Source organism: Sarcophilus harrisii, chromosome 1, assembly GCF_902635505.1.
Source record: "Sarcophilus harrisii chromosome 1, mSarHar1.11, whole genome shotgun sequence".
Taxonomy (NCBI): Eukaryota; Metazoa; Chordata; class Mammalia; order Dasyuromorphia; family Dasyuridae; genus Sarcophilus; species Sarcophilus harrisii.
The window spans coordinates 317768289-317784782 of NC_045426.1; the positions used below are offsets into that span (position 1 = coordinate 317768289).

The following is a 16494-nucleotide window of genomic DNA, read 5'->3' on the forward strand; positions in this document are numbered from 1 at the left end:
AGGTCAATGCCCTTCTTAAACTGCAGCGCTCAGAAATGAACACAGTATTCCAAATAAGGAGTCTCAGAAGGATAGAATAGTATGACAATGCCATTTGTCTAATCCTGGAAGCTTTACTCTATTTAATGCAGCTCAGTTTTTGCATTAATTTTTTTTTGGCTGGCTTATTGTATTGATTGATTCCTATTAAGCCTGTAAACATTAAAAGCTTCAGAATTCTTATTTAACCATTCCTTCCCTATCTTGGCTCATTCTAAACCTTAACATCTTTTTTTTTTTTATATAATAACTTTTTATTGACAGAACATATGCATGGGTAATTTTTTACAACATTATCCTTGCACTCACTTCTGTTCTGACTTTTTCCTTCCCTCTCTCCACCCTCTCCCCTAGATGACAGGCAGTCTTATACATGTGAAATATGTTATAGGATATCCTAGATATAATATGTGTGTGCAGAACGGTACTATTCTCTTGTTGCACAAAAAGAATTGGATTTAGAAGATAAAAATAATCAGGGAAGAAAAAGAAAAATGCAAACAGTTCACACTCATTTCCCAGTGTTTCTTCTCTGGGTATGGCTGATTCTATCCATCACTGATCAATTGGAACTGAATTAGATCTTCTCTTTGTCAAAGACATCCACTTCCATCAGAATACATCCAGATATAGTATTGCTGTTGGAAGTATATAATGATCTCCTGGTTCTGCTCATTTCACTCAGCATCAGTTCATAAAAGTCTTTCTAGTCCTCTCTCTATTCATCCTGCTGGTCATTTCTTACAGAAAAATAATATTCCATAACATTCATATACTATAATTTACCTAACCATTTTTTAATTAATAGCCATCCATTCATTGTCCAGTTTCTAGCCGCTACAAAAAGGGCTGCCACAAACATTTTGGCACATACAGGTCCCTTGCCCTTCTTTAGTATCTCTTTGGGATAGGTATGCTTAGTTTGATAACTTTTTGGTCATAATTCCAGATTGCTCTCCAGAATGGTTGGATTCGTTCACAACTTCACCAACAATGCATCAGTGTCCCAGTTTTCCCGCATCCCCTCCAGCATTCATCATGATTTTTTTCTTGTCATCTTAGTCAATCTGATAGATGTATAGTGGTATCTCAGAGTTGTCTTAATTTTCATTTCTCTGATCAATAGTGATGTGGAACACCCTTTCATATGAGTAGAAATAGTTTCAATTTCATCATCTGAAAATTGTCTGCTCATATCCTCTGACCATTTATCAATTGGAGAATGGCTTGATTTCTTATAAATTAGAGTCAATTCTCTATATAGTTTGGAAATGAAGCCTTTATCAGAACCTTTGACTGTAAAAAGGTTTTCTCAGTTTATTGCTTCCTTTCTAATCTTGTTTGCATTAGTTTTGTTTGTACAAAGGCCTTTTAATTTGATATAATCAAAATTTTCTATTTTGTGATCAGTAATGATCTCTAGTTCTTATTTGGTCACAAACTCCTTCCTCCTCCACAAGTCTGAGAGGTAAACTATCCTATGTTCCTCTAATTTATTTATAATCTTATTCTTTATGCCTAAATCATGGACCCATTTTGATCTTATCTTGGTGTACAGTGTTAAGTGTGGGTCCATGCCTAATTTCTGCCATACTAATTTCCAGTTTTTCCAGCAGTTTTTGTCAGATAATGAATTCTTATTCCAATGTGATCTTTGGGTTTGTAAAAAACTAGATTGCTATAGTTATTGACTATTTTGTCCTGTGAACCTAACCTATTCCACTGATTAGCTAATCTATTTCTTAGCCAATATCAAATGGTTTTGGTGACCACTGCTTTATAATATAGTTTTAGATCAGGTACAGCTAGGCCACTTTCATTTGATTTTTTTCCCCATTAATTCCCTTGAAATTCTTGACCTTTTGTTCTTCCATATGAATTTTGCTATTTGTTCTAGGTCATTAAAACAGTTTCTTGGCAGTCTGATTGGTATAGCACTAAATAAATAGATGAGTTTAGGGAGTATTGTCATCTTTATTATATTTGCTTGGCCTATCCAAGAACACTTAATATTTTTCCAATTATTTAAATTTGACTTTATTTGTGTGGAAAGTGTTTTATAATTTTGGTCATATAAATCCTGACTTTCCTTTCGTAGGTAGATTCCCAAATATTTTATGCTATCTACAGTTATTTTGAATGGAATTTCTCTTTGTATCTCTTGCTGTTGAATTTTGTTGGTGATGTATAAAAATGCTGAGGACTTAATGTGGATTTATTTTGTATCCTGCAACTTTGCTAAAGTTATGAATTATTTCTAATAGCATTTTAGTAGAATCTTTGGGGATTATCTAAGTATACCATCATATCATATGCAAAGAGTGATAATTTGGTTTTCTCATTACCTACAGTAATTTCTTTAATCTCTTTCTCAACTCTTATTGCTGAGGCTAGCGGTTCTAATACAATATTGAATTATAGTGGTGATAGTGGGCAACCTTGTTTCACTCCTGATCTTACTGGGAATGGTTCCAGTTTATCCCCATTATATATGATGCTTACTGACGTAAACCTTAACATTCTTGAACATTTTACTAAAATGTGCCATACTGCAGTGGCAAAAAAGGAAGGAATTATACCTGAAAGGTGATAACTGCCACATTGGGATAGCAGAGAAGGAAAATTGATGCCAGTGGAAAACTATGTGGGATGTCCACTTGAATAAAAACCCCAAGCCACTCTATATTCACATTTTATAGAGGTTTTTAGACAAAACTAATGTGCCACTGATAGCCTGGACCATTGAAATGGGGGTATTCTCAGAATTGCCTAATAAATAATGACGAACGAGGGAGTGGAAACCAGAAAAATAGCTCTTAACTAAACCATGGTGTAAAAGTGGCAGAAGTAGGGGATAGAGCATGGGAATATATGATGTCTGGGTCAGTTAAGTCTTAGCTTATGCACATTCTGAGGCCAAACCAATTAAACTGCATTTTACTAACTCACATACATATATTCATTCTCTCTTACCTGGCCTTGACTCTGTCTTTTGTACATTTCTTTTGAAAATCTCAGTTGGTTGATGAGTTCCTTCTGTATCCAAGCCTGTTTCTTTAGACAGTTCCCATATATTTTCTTCACTGGAATTGTTTACATGTTTCCATTTATGTCTTTAGAATTTCATTTCTGAGCCTGTCAACCTTCCTGGGTTAATTTTCTTTTAAAAATAATTTTATTTTTTTCTAGTTGTAATGTACTTTCATTTTTTAAAATACACAGTTCTTTATGAATTACGTTGGGAGAGAAAATTCAGAACAAAAGGAAAAACCATGAGAGAAAAAAAAATAGAAGAGAAAGGAAAAAAAAAGTGAATATAGCATATGTTGATTTACATTCATTCTCCATAGTTTTGTCTCTGGATGCAGATGGTGTTCTCTATCCAAAGTTTATTGGGATTGCCTTGCAACACTGATTTGCTGAGAAGAATCAAGTCCGTCATAGGTGGTCATCTCACAATGCTGTATTGTATGTAATATATTGCTGGTTCTCCTTGTTTTATTCAGCATCACTTCCTGTAAATCTTTTCAGGCCTTTCTAAAATCAGCTTGTTCATTGTTTTTTATAGAACAATAATATTATGTTACTTTCATATGCCATAACTTAATTCGGCCATTCCCCAATTGATGGGCATCCAATTCTTTGCCAGAGAGGGAAAAAGGGGAGGCGGGGAGAGAGAAAGGGGGAGGAGGAGGGAGAAAGGGGATAGGGGAGAGAGAAAAAATATGCTCTAATTTCATCAAATGTTTGGATCGTTGACATCATACATTAACTATTACTATAATGTGTGACTGATAGGCTTGTGATCTGTTTCCCATACTCCTCATCTATTTCCTTTTTCTGTCTAGGTGCTCTGACAAAATCACTTTTTACCTCCCTTTGTTGACCTTCATCCACATACTTTAGCACTGTATTTCTCTACTCTGATTCCTGGATTTTGTTATATGAGTATACCTTCTTAATATATAATGCCAATCATCATTCTTCATTCTTTTATTGATTCTATTTCTTTTAAATGAAGTATAACTATCTAGAATCATATTCTAATCATTGTTTTATCCCACCAAGTCTCAGTAAAATCTTAAAAGATCAAATTTGCCTCCTTGCATTAGAACTTCAACTTAGAATTCTAATTAGAACTTAGGACATTTGTATATAGACATTTAAGGCCATGGGATTTGATTACTGTTTTCTTGGATTTTGTTTTCTGTGAATTTCTGGGTGTCTCACCTGAATTCTTTCCTGTTGGTGACTGCTTTCTATATTGATCATGGATTTTTCTCCCCCGTTTTTTAGTTTAAAGCTTTCTTGATTTGATTTGTAAGACAACTGGCTAATTCATTCTTACCAGCCATTGTTAGGTGTATTCCATCTCTGGCCAAGATCCTGTCATTTCTATATTGTGAGACATAGTCCAGAAACCAAAATACCATCCTAAGACACCAACATCTTAGTTACTTTCCAAGTCAGTTTTTCACTTTTACAATTCTTTCCTTCAACTATGAAAAAAACAACCTGTGTACCTGTGGTCATCACTTTCTTGTCCAGAATACATCTGGAAGTATTGTGTTAGTATGAAATGAATGTTTTTTTTTAACATTTAAATAAGTCATGGAAGGTTCTTTTTTTATGACTTAGTTTATGTGCTCTGAGGAGACAACAGATATCTTGACCAATAAATAGCTCCCTCATTATGCCTGAACAAGGAATTGCTAATTCATATTATTTTCTTCTGATTTTTAATGGATGATTTCTGTTGTCTGCATCTGTAACTCAGCCATTGTATTCCTCAAAGCAAAAGCTGCTTTTTCCTACTGAGCAACCACCTCTTTCTTCCTGAAGAGCAGAGCATAGGCTAGGTGTGATGGCAAATGTCTGCAATCCCTCACCTTGATGAAAGCTAAGGCTATTGGATCACTTGAGTCCAGGAGTTCAGAGCTGCAGGGAGATTAAAGCTAAATAAAGTGCCAAATACTGTAATCCTAGAATTATATAATCTATAAGCTAATAACAGTGTGTTTCCTCTGTGGTCAGAGAACACAATTTAGTCAAAAGAAAAACATTTATTAAAATGACATAGTATTATTAAGTAGCAGCGAGATATCTCTCTTAAATTTGGATGTATTCTCTCATAAATACATCCAGCATCAGTGAGAAAGGTTTATGTACATAGAATTAATAAGTAGAGAGGCACTCACATAGCAAACACATAATGGCCGAGGCATATACAAGGAAGAGCAATTTATTCAAGTCACTGAATACTCTTACTACCTCCACTGTCTCATATACTCCAATGTATATCATTTCACTGTTTATTGCTAGATGTGACTCTAAGGGGTGGTGTTTTATTGCTTGACTATAGCCACTACCACTTCCAGTTTCAAGTTTAATTAACATCTTGATCAAAGATACTGTGAAATACTTTAAAAAGGAGCCAGAACCCATACAGTAGTAGACCCAACAGGAACCTTGGCCCTGTGGTCTGTTTCCTGAATAGAATCTAGTTTGAAATTCTGGACTGTCAGTTCTTTTCACTGACCCAATAGGATTGCATCTGTATTCTTTTCCAGTGAATGTGACCATATGCATCTGTTATAAGATGCCATTTCTGGGGGGGAGTATGGTAAGAATTTGTTCTTGCTCCCTGCCCCCACTTTATGCTATACTACTCCAAAGACACAAGGAAAAAAGTGAAGAGATAATTTTTTAAAGAGTTTCCTTAAGATCTGGGTTCTTCCTTCATAGTTGACTCTCTCTTTCCCTGTCTCTGAATGAATGAACGACAATTATTAAATGCTTACTATATATGCTAAGTTGGGGGTATGCAATATAAGTGAACAAGTCAACCTCTATACTCAAGAGTATAAAGAAGGGGAAGAAAACACAAAGAATGGTGGCCAAGGAAGTTCATTTTGAATGGGAAAATTGGAAAGAATGGTGATTGGAGCAATTGGCAGTAGATTAACATTTAAGGGTATGGTAGTATTGATTTGGTTGGTGCTATCATAATTAAATTTGGAAAGCAGGAGTGGGATAGTACTTATTGATACAGCATGGAATTGGCATGGAATAGGTATTGTGGACCTGAGATTGGATGAGCTAAGGTGAAATGTTTATTAATTAGGGCCCAGAGTTACAGTAGTAGAAGTTTTAATTACATATTTGGGGTGAAGGCTGAAGAGCTGGTAGCATGGCACAGAGAAGGCTGGGAAGTGGTGTTGGCTGGGGTTAAAATAGAGCTAACTTGTTTTTTATCTAGGCCACTTGGGACATGTCTGATACTTTTGGCCATTTATCATAACTTGCTTTGAGCCAGTGGTCAGTGCCTTAGGTGCAAATAGATCAAAGTTTGAGAGGACCGCACCCTTATATTTTATTGTCTCTGATATGTTATCCATACATCCTGTAATTTCATTCACCTAAAAGTTTATTTAGGAATTTCCTGATCTAATTTACCTCACCACTACATTTGCAAAATTTACAATATGAAAATAAGTGTTTATTGATGGAGAGGTTCTGCACTTATTGCTGTTTATGGAAAGCATTGTGTTGATTGCTTAAATTCCCAGAATACTACAGGTACTATAATTTTATTTTTTAAAATTGTGTTTTATTTTTTTCCCCTCAATTGCATGTCAGGAAAGTTTTTAGCATTCTTTTTTAAGAATGTTGCAAAAGAAAACATAAATCCCTCCCCCCAAAAAAACAAAAAACAAAAAACAAAAATCCTGACACCCTCAAGAAAAAAAAGTATGCTTCAGTCTGTATTCAGACACAATCAGTTCTTTTTCTGGGTATGGATAGCATTTTTCATTATAAGTTCATCAGAAGAATAGTCTTAGATCACTGTATTGCTGAGAATAGCAAAGTCATTCACAGCTGATCAACCTACAACTTTGCTATTAATATCTACTCAGTACATTCCACTTTGCTTGAGTTCATGGAGGACTTTCCAGGTTTTTCTGAGAGTACCCTGTTTATTTCTTGCAGAACAATAATATTCCTTCATAATTTATCAATTGGGGAATGGCTCATTTTCTTATAAATTCAGTTTTTTGTATATTTGAGAAATGACAGTATCAGGGACACTTGTAAAAATTGTTTCCTAGCTTTCTGCTTTTCCTCTAATCTTGGTGGCATTGGTTTGTTTTTTTGCAAAAGCTTTTAAATTTCATAATGCTCTCTTGTTTGGCCATGAAGCTAAAACTTAATTTTGTACTTTAAGAATTTATATGCTTATACCACTTGGTGCATTTATATTTAGTATTGATATTACTTGTTTATGGTACTTTTTAGTGATATGTAGTTTCCTTATCTCTTTTCATTGGATTCATTTTTGCTTTTGCTTTGAGATCAGGATTGCTATCCCTGCCTTTTTTTTTTTTTTTTTTTTTTACTTCACTTCACCCAAAGCATAATATATTTTGCTCCAGCCTTTTACTTTTACCTCTATGTGTATCTGCTTCAAATGTGTTTTTTGTAAACAACAAATGTAAGATTCTGGTTTTTATTCCACTTGATTGGCTTCGGTTTTGTGGGAGAGTTCATCCCATTCACATTTATAGTTATGATTACTGACTGTATTTCCCTCCATCCTTCTTTCTCCCCTGTTTATGCTTTTCTCTCTCCTTTCACTCTGCCCCTGGTATTTTGCTTCTAACCACTGCTTCCCTCAATTGTTCTTCTCTCTCATATTAGCTCCTCTCCTCCCCCTTCTTTCCCTTCCTTCTATCCTTCTTTTTGCTCTCTCTTCTCTCATTTCCCTCTTGTACTTTCTTTCTCCCTTTTCTTTCCTACTTCCCTGTACAATAAGATAATTTCTATACCCATCTGAGTTTGCGTGTTATTCCTTTTCTGAGCCAAATCCGATGAGAGTAAGGTTCAGACAATGCTCACCCTTTACCTTCTTTCCCTCTATTGCAATGGGTCTTACTTTTTTATGTAAAGAGGCCTCCTTCCTTCCTTTTCTTCCAATCTGTTCCTTTTTTTCACCCCTTAATTATTGTCACATCAAAGTCAACATATCCACACCTTCTGTCTTTGTATACTTCTTTTAACTACCCCAATAGAGATTTAGTTCTCAAGAGTTACAAGTATCCTTTTTTCTGTGCGAGGTTGTAAACAGTTTAATCTTATTGAATAACATGCTTTTTTCCCTTCCTGTTTACCTTTTTGTCCTTTTCCTGAGTTTTATATTTGATCTTATTTTATGTTCAGTTCTTATTTTTTCCTGAGGAAAGTTTGGAAGTTCCTTATTTCATTGAATGTTCATTTTTCCTTCCTGAAAGATTATGCTCGGTTTTGATGGGTAGTTCATTCTTGGTTGTAATCCATTCTCCTTTGCCTTCTGGAATATCATATTCCAAACACTTTGATCCTTTAATGAGAATTCTGTGTAATCCTGACTGTGACTCTTGGATATTTGAATTATTCCTTTCTAGCTGCTTGCAGTATTTTCTCCTTGATCTAATAGTTTTGGAATTTGGCTTTCTTATTTCTTAGAGTTTCATTTGGGGATCTCTTTCAGGAATTGGTTGGTAGAGTCGTTCAATTATTATTTTACCTTCTGGTTCTAGATACTAGGGAAGTTTTAATTGTTAATTTCTTGAAAGCATGTTTATTATCTATGCTTTTTTGATCATAGCTTTCAGGTAGTCTAGTAATTCTAGCCTACAGGCAACTTTAAATGAGATTTGTGGCCTAGTTATGTACATACAAAAAACCCCAAGGTGGATGAAGACTATATAATGTCCAGATTATGAAATGTAGTTAGATGAGTAATATATTGAATGTATGTCTTTACTGGTGTTATGCTTTACAATGAGTAGAGTTCAGAATTGACTAATAGGAAGAGATTATCCTGGATCACAGTTGTGAATTGTAAAGACCTCAAATTTTTGTTTGCCAGAAAAATTCATCTTGTTTAATACTAACAATCTCTTATTTATGCCATATAACGGAATCATGGAATACCATGATATGAGAAGAATCAGAATTGTGAGAAAACAATTTAATAAACAAAATATGTTTCTGCACTAAATATTGAATCCTCAGATAAAAAGCATGGACAATCATGTTAGAAGAGTTTAATGAAGGGAAATGCCACTTTCATACAAATGTTCAGGCAAGGCCTCTTAGAAGAAAGGGAAAGAGTATCTTTCACACTTAAGTTATAAAGAATATTCTGTTATTATTATTATTTCTTGATAGATTATTTCATCCATGTAGCGAATTCCTAGAATGAACATTCCTTCAATTGATGGAGACTCACTACTTGTGTGTAATTTCTAATCTTGCAAAGTTGTCTGGGAGCACTGAATGATTACTTGCCTGTAGTAATAAACTTAGTATATGTTAGAGGCAGGAATCTGACTCCAAAGGAATATCTTTATCCACTAAAGCATGCTATCTACATTCTGTTAGACGGTTGAAAATATCCATCTCCCTAAGATTTTGATGCCATCCCATGGTCTGTTTTTAAGGAATTTAACCACCATAGAAGATATATTCCAGTATCTTTGGGAGAATGTACAATCCATGAACAGTATTTCTGTATTTTCTATTTTATTATGTATACTTCATAAAGTCAGCATATTTCATTGCATTATAATTGCTAGTACACTGAAAATGAATACATAAATGATGTTTTTAATGTCATTTTTTCCTTTTAGATTATTGAAATGAAGAATTATTGAAATGAAGAAGTAACTGTCAAGATGAACAAATTAAAAGTGTTATCAGAAAAAAGGTATTGTAAGTGCAATTATGATCTTATTTAATCCATATAAACACATGTTGTATAAGGAAAACTATTTCGAGGCTGTTTTTTCCCTTTTATATTAAGGATATTTAATGGAAACATACTATCCTGACTTTAAATGAAAATTATACCTATTTAACATTGTTCTAAGTGAGAATATATGAATTTTAAAAAATTAAATAAGAATACTAATAATCATATTTTGCATATATTATATCCCTTAATTCCAAATTTTTTCTTGGATTGCTTTGTGATAAAGATACCATGTAGGTGAAACATTTTTTTATTACATTAGATAATATGAATTTTTGATATTTTGGTATGTATAAAAGAGAAAAATATATGTGTATATATAGTTACGTATTAGGCATGGGATTGCTTTGTGAATAAAGAATATATTTTAAAATCACATTATTTTCCATAATGAAGTTTATTATACTTATGGAATATTTTAATTTCATATACTTGTAAAATTCTCAAATGAAAGAAGAATTTGACTTCACATATTATAAAATTGGTTTTAGATCCAGTTATACCAATTTTTTGTGTGTGAGTGCCAAAATAATTAATACGGTCAACTTCTGCCAATTAATCATTTGCAGTTGAAGATCTTTAAAGTAAAACTGTTTCATGAAATATATTTGTGTGTAAAACTTATGGGAATCATTAATATTTCTTTATTAATTTATATATTTTAATTATTAATATATATAATGATTTATAATAGAATTTCTAAGTGAACTTTATTAGGAGGAAGGAAATACATACTTTTTTCTAATTTGTTTCAAGTATGAATAAGTATGTGAAGTTGGTGTAATAAACCCAAACCAGATACTTTTATATATAAAATATTTCTCCTTCCTTTCTATATTATAATTCTACTTGTTCCTTTTAGGCTTTCTAAAGAAACCTTTGAAGGAATTTGAAAGACAAAATTCTTGGTCTATGTAGTTTTTGTGGAGCCTCTTCTTTGGCACACTTAGCTGAAGGAGAGATTGTTCCTTAAGAGACTGCCACCCAAGTGTCTGTTTGGATACAGGAAACTAAATTTCTCACTTCAAAATCTTTAACAGCTCTAGTAAGGAATACTTTCCGATTTTTTTTTTCCTGAATTGCCTTTTTAGAATTTGTATGATATAATGGGAAAAAACCCAAAACATTTCTATACTTTTAACTCCAGTTGTTTCCTTAGGGCTTGTATTTCTTTAGAGAAGTTTGAAGAAAAACAAAATTCTTGGTCTGTGTAATCCTTGTGGAGCCTCTTCTTTGGCATTCTTAGCTGAAGAAGAGATTCATTCCTTAACAAACTGCTACCCAAGTGTGTGGGCAGAGGAATTTAAATTTCTCACTTCAAAACCTAATCTCCAATTTCTTTTTTGAATTATCTTTTTAGAATCTGGGTGATATAATGAAAAGAAAATTAGAATTAGAATTGGAAGATGTAGATTCAAATTTTGCTCTAACATTTGACTAGTGACAATGGATAGATAATTGCTTAATTCCTCTGAGTCTATTTCTATCTTTGGAAAAGGATTTACACTATTTAGCTCACAGCAACTAATATGAGTTAAGCTCTTAAAATTTTAGAAAATGCTGCAGAAATGTGAATTATTACTTTGAAATATCGTGTTATAGAAAAATGGTGCAAAATTTGATCAAATGTATGTTTGATTGGGAAAAGAGGTGGGTTGGTTACATAACACTGAGAAATTATCAAGGACAAATCAAATGTTGCCCTAGTATCTATGAAATATTTTTTTAAATGTCACATAATTATGAAAAGCTCTCCAGTGTTCTTTATGGAGGATTTATGAAAGGACATGGACAAAACTTACATAAAATGAGAAAATGTAGAGGGGAGTGTTCACATTAATGAGGCCATTAATTCATAGTGATTATCAGTTAACAGATATTTATTTTATTTTTAGTATATATTCTTATTATTTTTATTTAAGTTTTTTATTTTCAAAACATATGCAAGGTTAAATTTTCAACACTGACCCATGGAAAACTTCGTGTTCCAATTTTTCCTCCTTTCTCCCCTACCTCCTTCCTTAGATGGCAAGTAATCCAATATATGTTCAACATGGTAAAAATAACAGATATTTATTGAAACAACTTATATGCCTAGCATGTAAGTGTAAGGGGTACAAAAGCATAAATAAAATGCCTACCATTATACTGGTACATAGGAGCGTAAGATTAGTTTAAATTTTGAAAGACATAGCCTTTGTCCGCAATGAATTTATAAATAATTTGGGAGACAAGGTACATATACATGAAATAATGAAGCTGACAGTGTTGTTTAGGCATTTAGAGAATAATGTTAATGTAGTTATGTATGTATATACACACACATACATATATCTCATCTAGTTCTAACTTCTTTCTTGGCATCTAATCCTCTATTGCTAATTTCCCACTATTTTTTTGTTTCTCTGGCCTATCATCACTTAAATTCTCTTTCCTTATTCTACAATGTATACAGTTTCCCTGAAAGAGCCAAGAGGTGCCATGCTCTAGGCAAGTCAAACCACTGATGCCAACTCTCCATCACCTACCCTTAGATCCTGACAGATAGGACTCTATATCCAAGAGCTCTGAGAAATAATGGTCACAGACCACTGACCCTGTGATCAGCTCTGCCACCATAGTCGTTGTCCAGGGAAGCAACTCTAATGGAGATCTGATTTGACTGTGCAGGTGCTTTGGCTCCCCTTCTCAGCAGCCACTACCGAAGATACAAGAAGAAGGTTCTTACCACTAAAGTTAGTTGTCATTGTCAATTAATTCAACATCAGAAGTTAATATGGTTGGTTCTATCATTGCAAATGTGAAAAATGAAGATGTATTACCTTTAATTTGATACTCTACCTTAAAAACTTGAAGCTGAAATCCCCTGGATGTGTTATCTTTTCTATATTATTATGAGACTCTTGAAAGCAGGGACTGTTTCTGCTTTTCTCTTTGTAACCTTGCCACTTAACACAGTGCTTTGTATATAGAAAATGCTTTGTACATGTTCATTAGCTCATTTGTCAACCCTTTTATGCTCTCTTTAGGTCAGTGTACTTAGTATGCTCTTGTATAGAATGTTAAATCCTGATTTTTAATCTAATTGGGAATAAATGACAACTGTAGCATCTCCACACAGGTTCAGCATAGTTATTTATGGGATGGTAGCTATTCAAATCAAGGATATATCCTTGGATGTGTCAGTATTGATAGACATATTAGAAACACATAAATATTAAAAAAAATCTCCTCCTCTGTCATCTTTTTGACTCTGCAGTCTGACTTCTAATTTTATTATTCAACTGAAACTGCTTTCTTCAAAGTTACAAGCAGTCTTTTAATACTAAATTTTCTGATCTTTTCTCAATCCTCATCCTTCTTGATCTCTCTCCTACCTTTGACACTGTCAGACATTCTTCTGAAAACTTTCTTCTCTATAGTTTACATGACACTTCTCTCTTTTTGCTCTCCTTTATCAGACTCTTTTTCTCTTTTGCTGAATCTTCATCTAGATGATAACTTAAAACCTTGAGTATGTCATGAGACTATGTTCTGGGCCCTTTTTTTTTCTCTTCTATACTATTTTACTTGGTGATCTCATCATTTCCCTTAGATTCAATCATCATCTCTATTATCATGATTCTCAAATATAATGAATTTTTCCTACTTTTGATTTGAACCCCAAGCTATATATGGCATCATCAGGATTACAGATATATTAACAAATTTTCATATTTTCAGTAGAATTTAGAAGGAATTTTTGGCCAGAGTAGAATTTCAGACGAACCTTTTGATTCCTTCTTTTATGAGAAATGATCATATCATATTTTTATCATATGGTATTAAAAAAATCTGATACCACAGACTTGTTTAGCAGAATATAAAAGGGGATATGTGATAATTAGTTTGCCATCTGAAATCATCATTAGGTATGAGATGTTGAACCCCAAACCAAATCTGCTTGATATATAGAGGAACCTTTTGATCTTAATGAGTATGCTAACTGGGCACTATTTACATGTGTTTTTCTTTTGCTGTTTTTTTCCATTTTTAAGATTTTTAACAAAAATTAATGGGCAGGGTAACCTCATTTTTTATGTAGAGGCTTACTAAATTATTAGATCAGAGAACTGCTAGCTTTAGCAAAGCATTTGATAAATCTCTCATATTCTTGTGGAAAAGACAGAAAGATATGGCTAGGCAATATAGTTTGGTAGATTTTGAACTGTTTGGGCAGAACTAAAAAGTAGTCATGTATGTTTCAGTTTCAGATTGAAAAGAGTTATGCATAGAGTGCCCTAGGCATCTCTGCTTGATTCCTTTCTGTTTAACTTTTTTTTTTTAATTACTGACTTAATAAAGGCATGGATAACATGCATATTAGAGTTATAGATGGCCCCAAACTGGGAGGGATAGCCTCAGTTAGGATCAAGAATAATTTTCACATTTGATTGAATCTAAGATTGTGAAATTTAATAGGAATAAATGCAATGTCATACAGTTAGGTTTTAAACAGCTTCACAAGTATCAAATGAGGAAGGCATGGTTAGATAATAGTTTGTTTTAAAAAGTTCGGGAGATGTTAATAGAATATAAAACTCATGAGTCAATAGTTTCATGTGGCAAGCAGATTTCCAAGAAGAAGGAATTCCAAGAATAAGTTTTTATTCTGCCTTGGTCAGACCACATTTGGAATATTTAGTTCTAGGTGCCACAGTTCAAGGAAGTTATTAATAAGTTGGATAATGAATTGGAGAGGTTAACCATTTTGGTGAAGGGCTTTTATTATGTCATATGAGAGATCAGTTAAATAAATCAGGATATTTACCTTTAAAAGAGAATAATACTAAAGGGACTTATAGCTGTCTCCAAGCATTTGTGAAGGGCTGTCATGTGGAAGAGAGATTAGACTTAGTATTCGTGAACTCACACATCAGATCTAGGAACAATGAGTGAAAACAATACAAATTTAGTTTTAATACACACAAAAGTTTTATAATAATTAGAACTAGAATGAACTGTTTTGGGAGGTATTAAAGGAAAAGCAAAATGACCACTTGTTTGCTACATTGTAGAATTTTCTTTTTCACCTTGACCAGATAACCTCTTAAGGTCCCTTCCAACTCTGAAAATTTGTAATTAAAAAAATTGATACTTTATTTAGATAATAATAAAATTAAGCATATTCTAATTAATTTTCAGTTAGCACTTAATAAAAGTGCACTCTGAAAATTTGTAATTAAAAAAATTGATACTTTATTTAGATAATAATAAAATTAAGTATATTCTAATTAATTTTCAGTTAGCATTTAATAAAAGTGCCTATTGTGTGTAGAACACCATGCTAGACATTGAGGAAATGCAAAATTTAGGTAAGCCTTAATGGAGACTTAATGGGGGTTGAAATATGAGCACAGATGACTATAACATAGAGTATTATAAAAAAGTGCATCAAAGTGGCATAAATGTATGCAATGTGAATTTTAATCTATATTATTTATATAACTGTGACATCTTGACCATGAATCCATAATATTCATGTGGTATTGGCAGTGTGGTAGAAAGGATTTTTGATTGATTAGTTAGATTAAATAGCCTCAGAGAGTACTTCCAATTTTGAAATACTGTGATTCTGATTATTTGGGGAAGATGTTTACTAAAACAAAAATAAGAAAATAGAGTAGATGACTATGTGTAGATTTTTCTTCAAATAAAACCTAAGTTTATTTTACCATAATAAATGCTCTACTGCTTATCACTTATTCTTATTTTCTCCTTTGAAGTTTGCCCATTAGTGTAAGAGCTGTTTATCTTGGTATCAGAAGTTGTTTCTTAGTACCATAACTGACTAGTTTTGTTACCTTAGGAGCTTATTCTGTTTGATTTTCCTCATCTATTTAAAAGAAAATTCCAGGAGATTAAAGTAGATGATCTTTAGGATTTTTTCCAACTCAAAAATGATTTGATTGTAAAATGTTTAAGGATAAACGATTAGCTCATCCCTGTGGCTTTTGTAGTCTTTATTATTCATAGCCTTGATCTACTAATAGAAGACTCTAATTCTTTGTCTTGAACATATTTTAATCATGGTAGACAACAGAAAACTTTTAGCTTGTTTTAAAATTTTTCATGTTTATTTTTTTCATAGCTTGTACTATATTGCATTAGGTTGTCCTGAAGAAGTTTGGTTTTTTAAAATGTTCTCTTGAGGTGACAAGTTAAAGATAATTTTTTTTTAATCTTAAAACTGCACTCAAAAGAATAAGTAATAGTGGACCTTTTTGTGCTCTCTAGGTTATATCAAATTTTATTATATGTCCTTTAATTTGAGTCCTGTAATACCTCTATGAATTAAATATTATAGGTGTTATTGCTTTTATTTTATACAGAAGGATTTGAAGATTAATGACTTGCCCAAGGTCACACACTTAGGATCTGTTTGAAGAATTTGAATTCAGTTTTTATTATTCTGAATCTGGTATCCTACCTCAATGCATATTGTTTTAAATCAATCTTTATCTCTCTCTCTCTCTTTCTCTCTCTCCTCCCTCTCTCTCTCCCTCCTCTCTTTCCCCCTCTCTTCCCCCCTCCTGCCCCCTCTCCTCCTCCTCCTCTCTCCTCTCCTCTCCTCTCTTTCTCCTTCTCTCTCTTTCTCTTTCTCTCCCCCCCCTCCCCCTTCT

At 33.0% G+C, this 16494-nt stretch overlaps 1 protein-coding gene across 5 annotated transcripts in view; it reads left to right on the plus strand.

The window, feature by feature from the left end:
- The window catches only part of AGTPBP1 (ATP/GTP binding protein 1), a 180769-nt gene that overhangs the window by 13094 nt on the left and 151181 nt on the right, over positions 1 to 16494 (plus strand). For all 5 annotated transcript variants that reach the window (XM_031945451.1, XM_031945454.1, XM_031945455.1 and 2 more), the window contains exon 2: positions 9711 to 9787. In XM_031945451.1, coding sequence (XP_031801311.1) covers positions 9756 to 9787 — 32 coding nt within the window. In that variant the 5' untranslated portion in view covers positions 9711 to 9755. The remainder of the gene's footprint in view (positions 1 to 9710; positions 9788 to 16494) is intronic.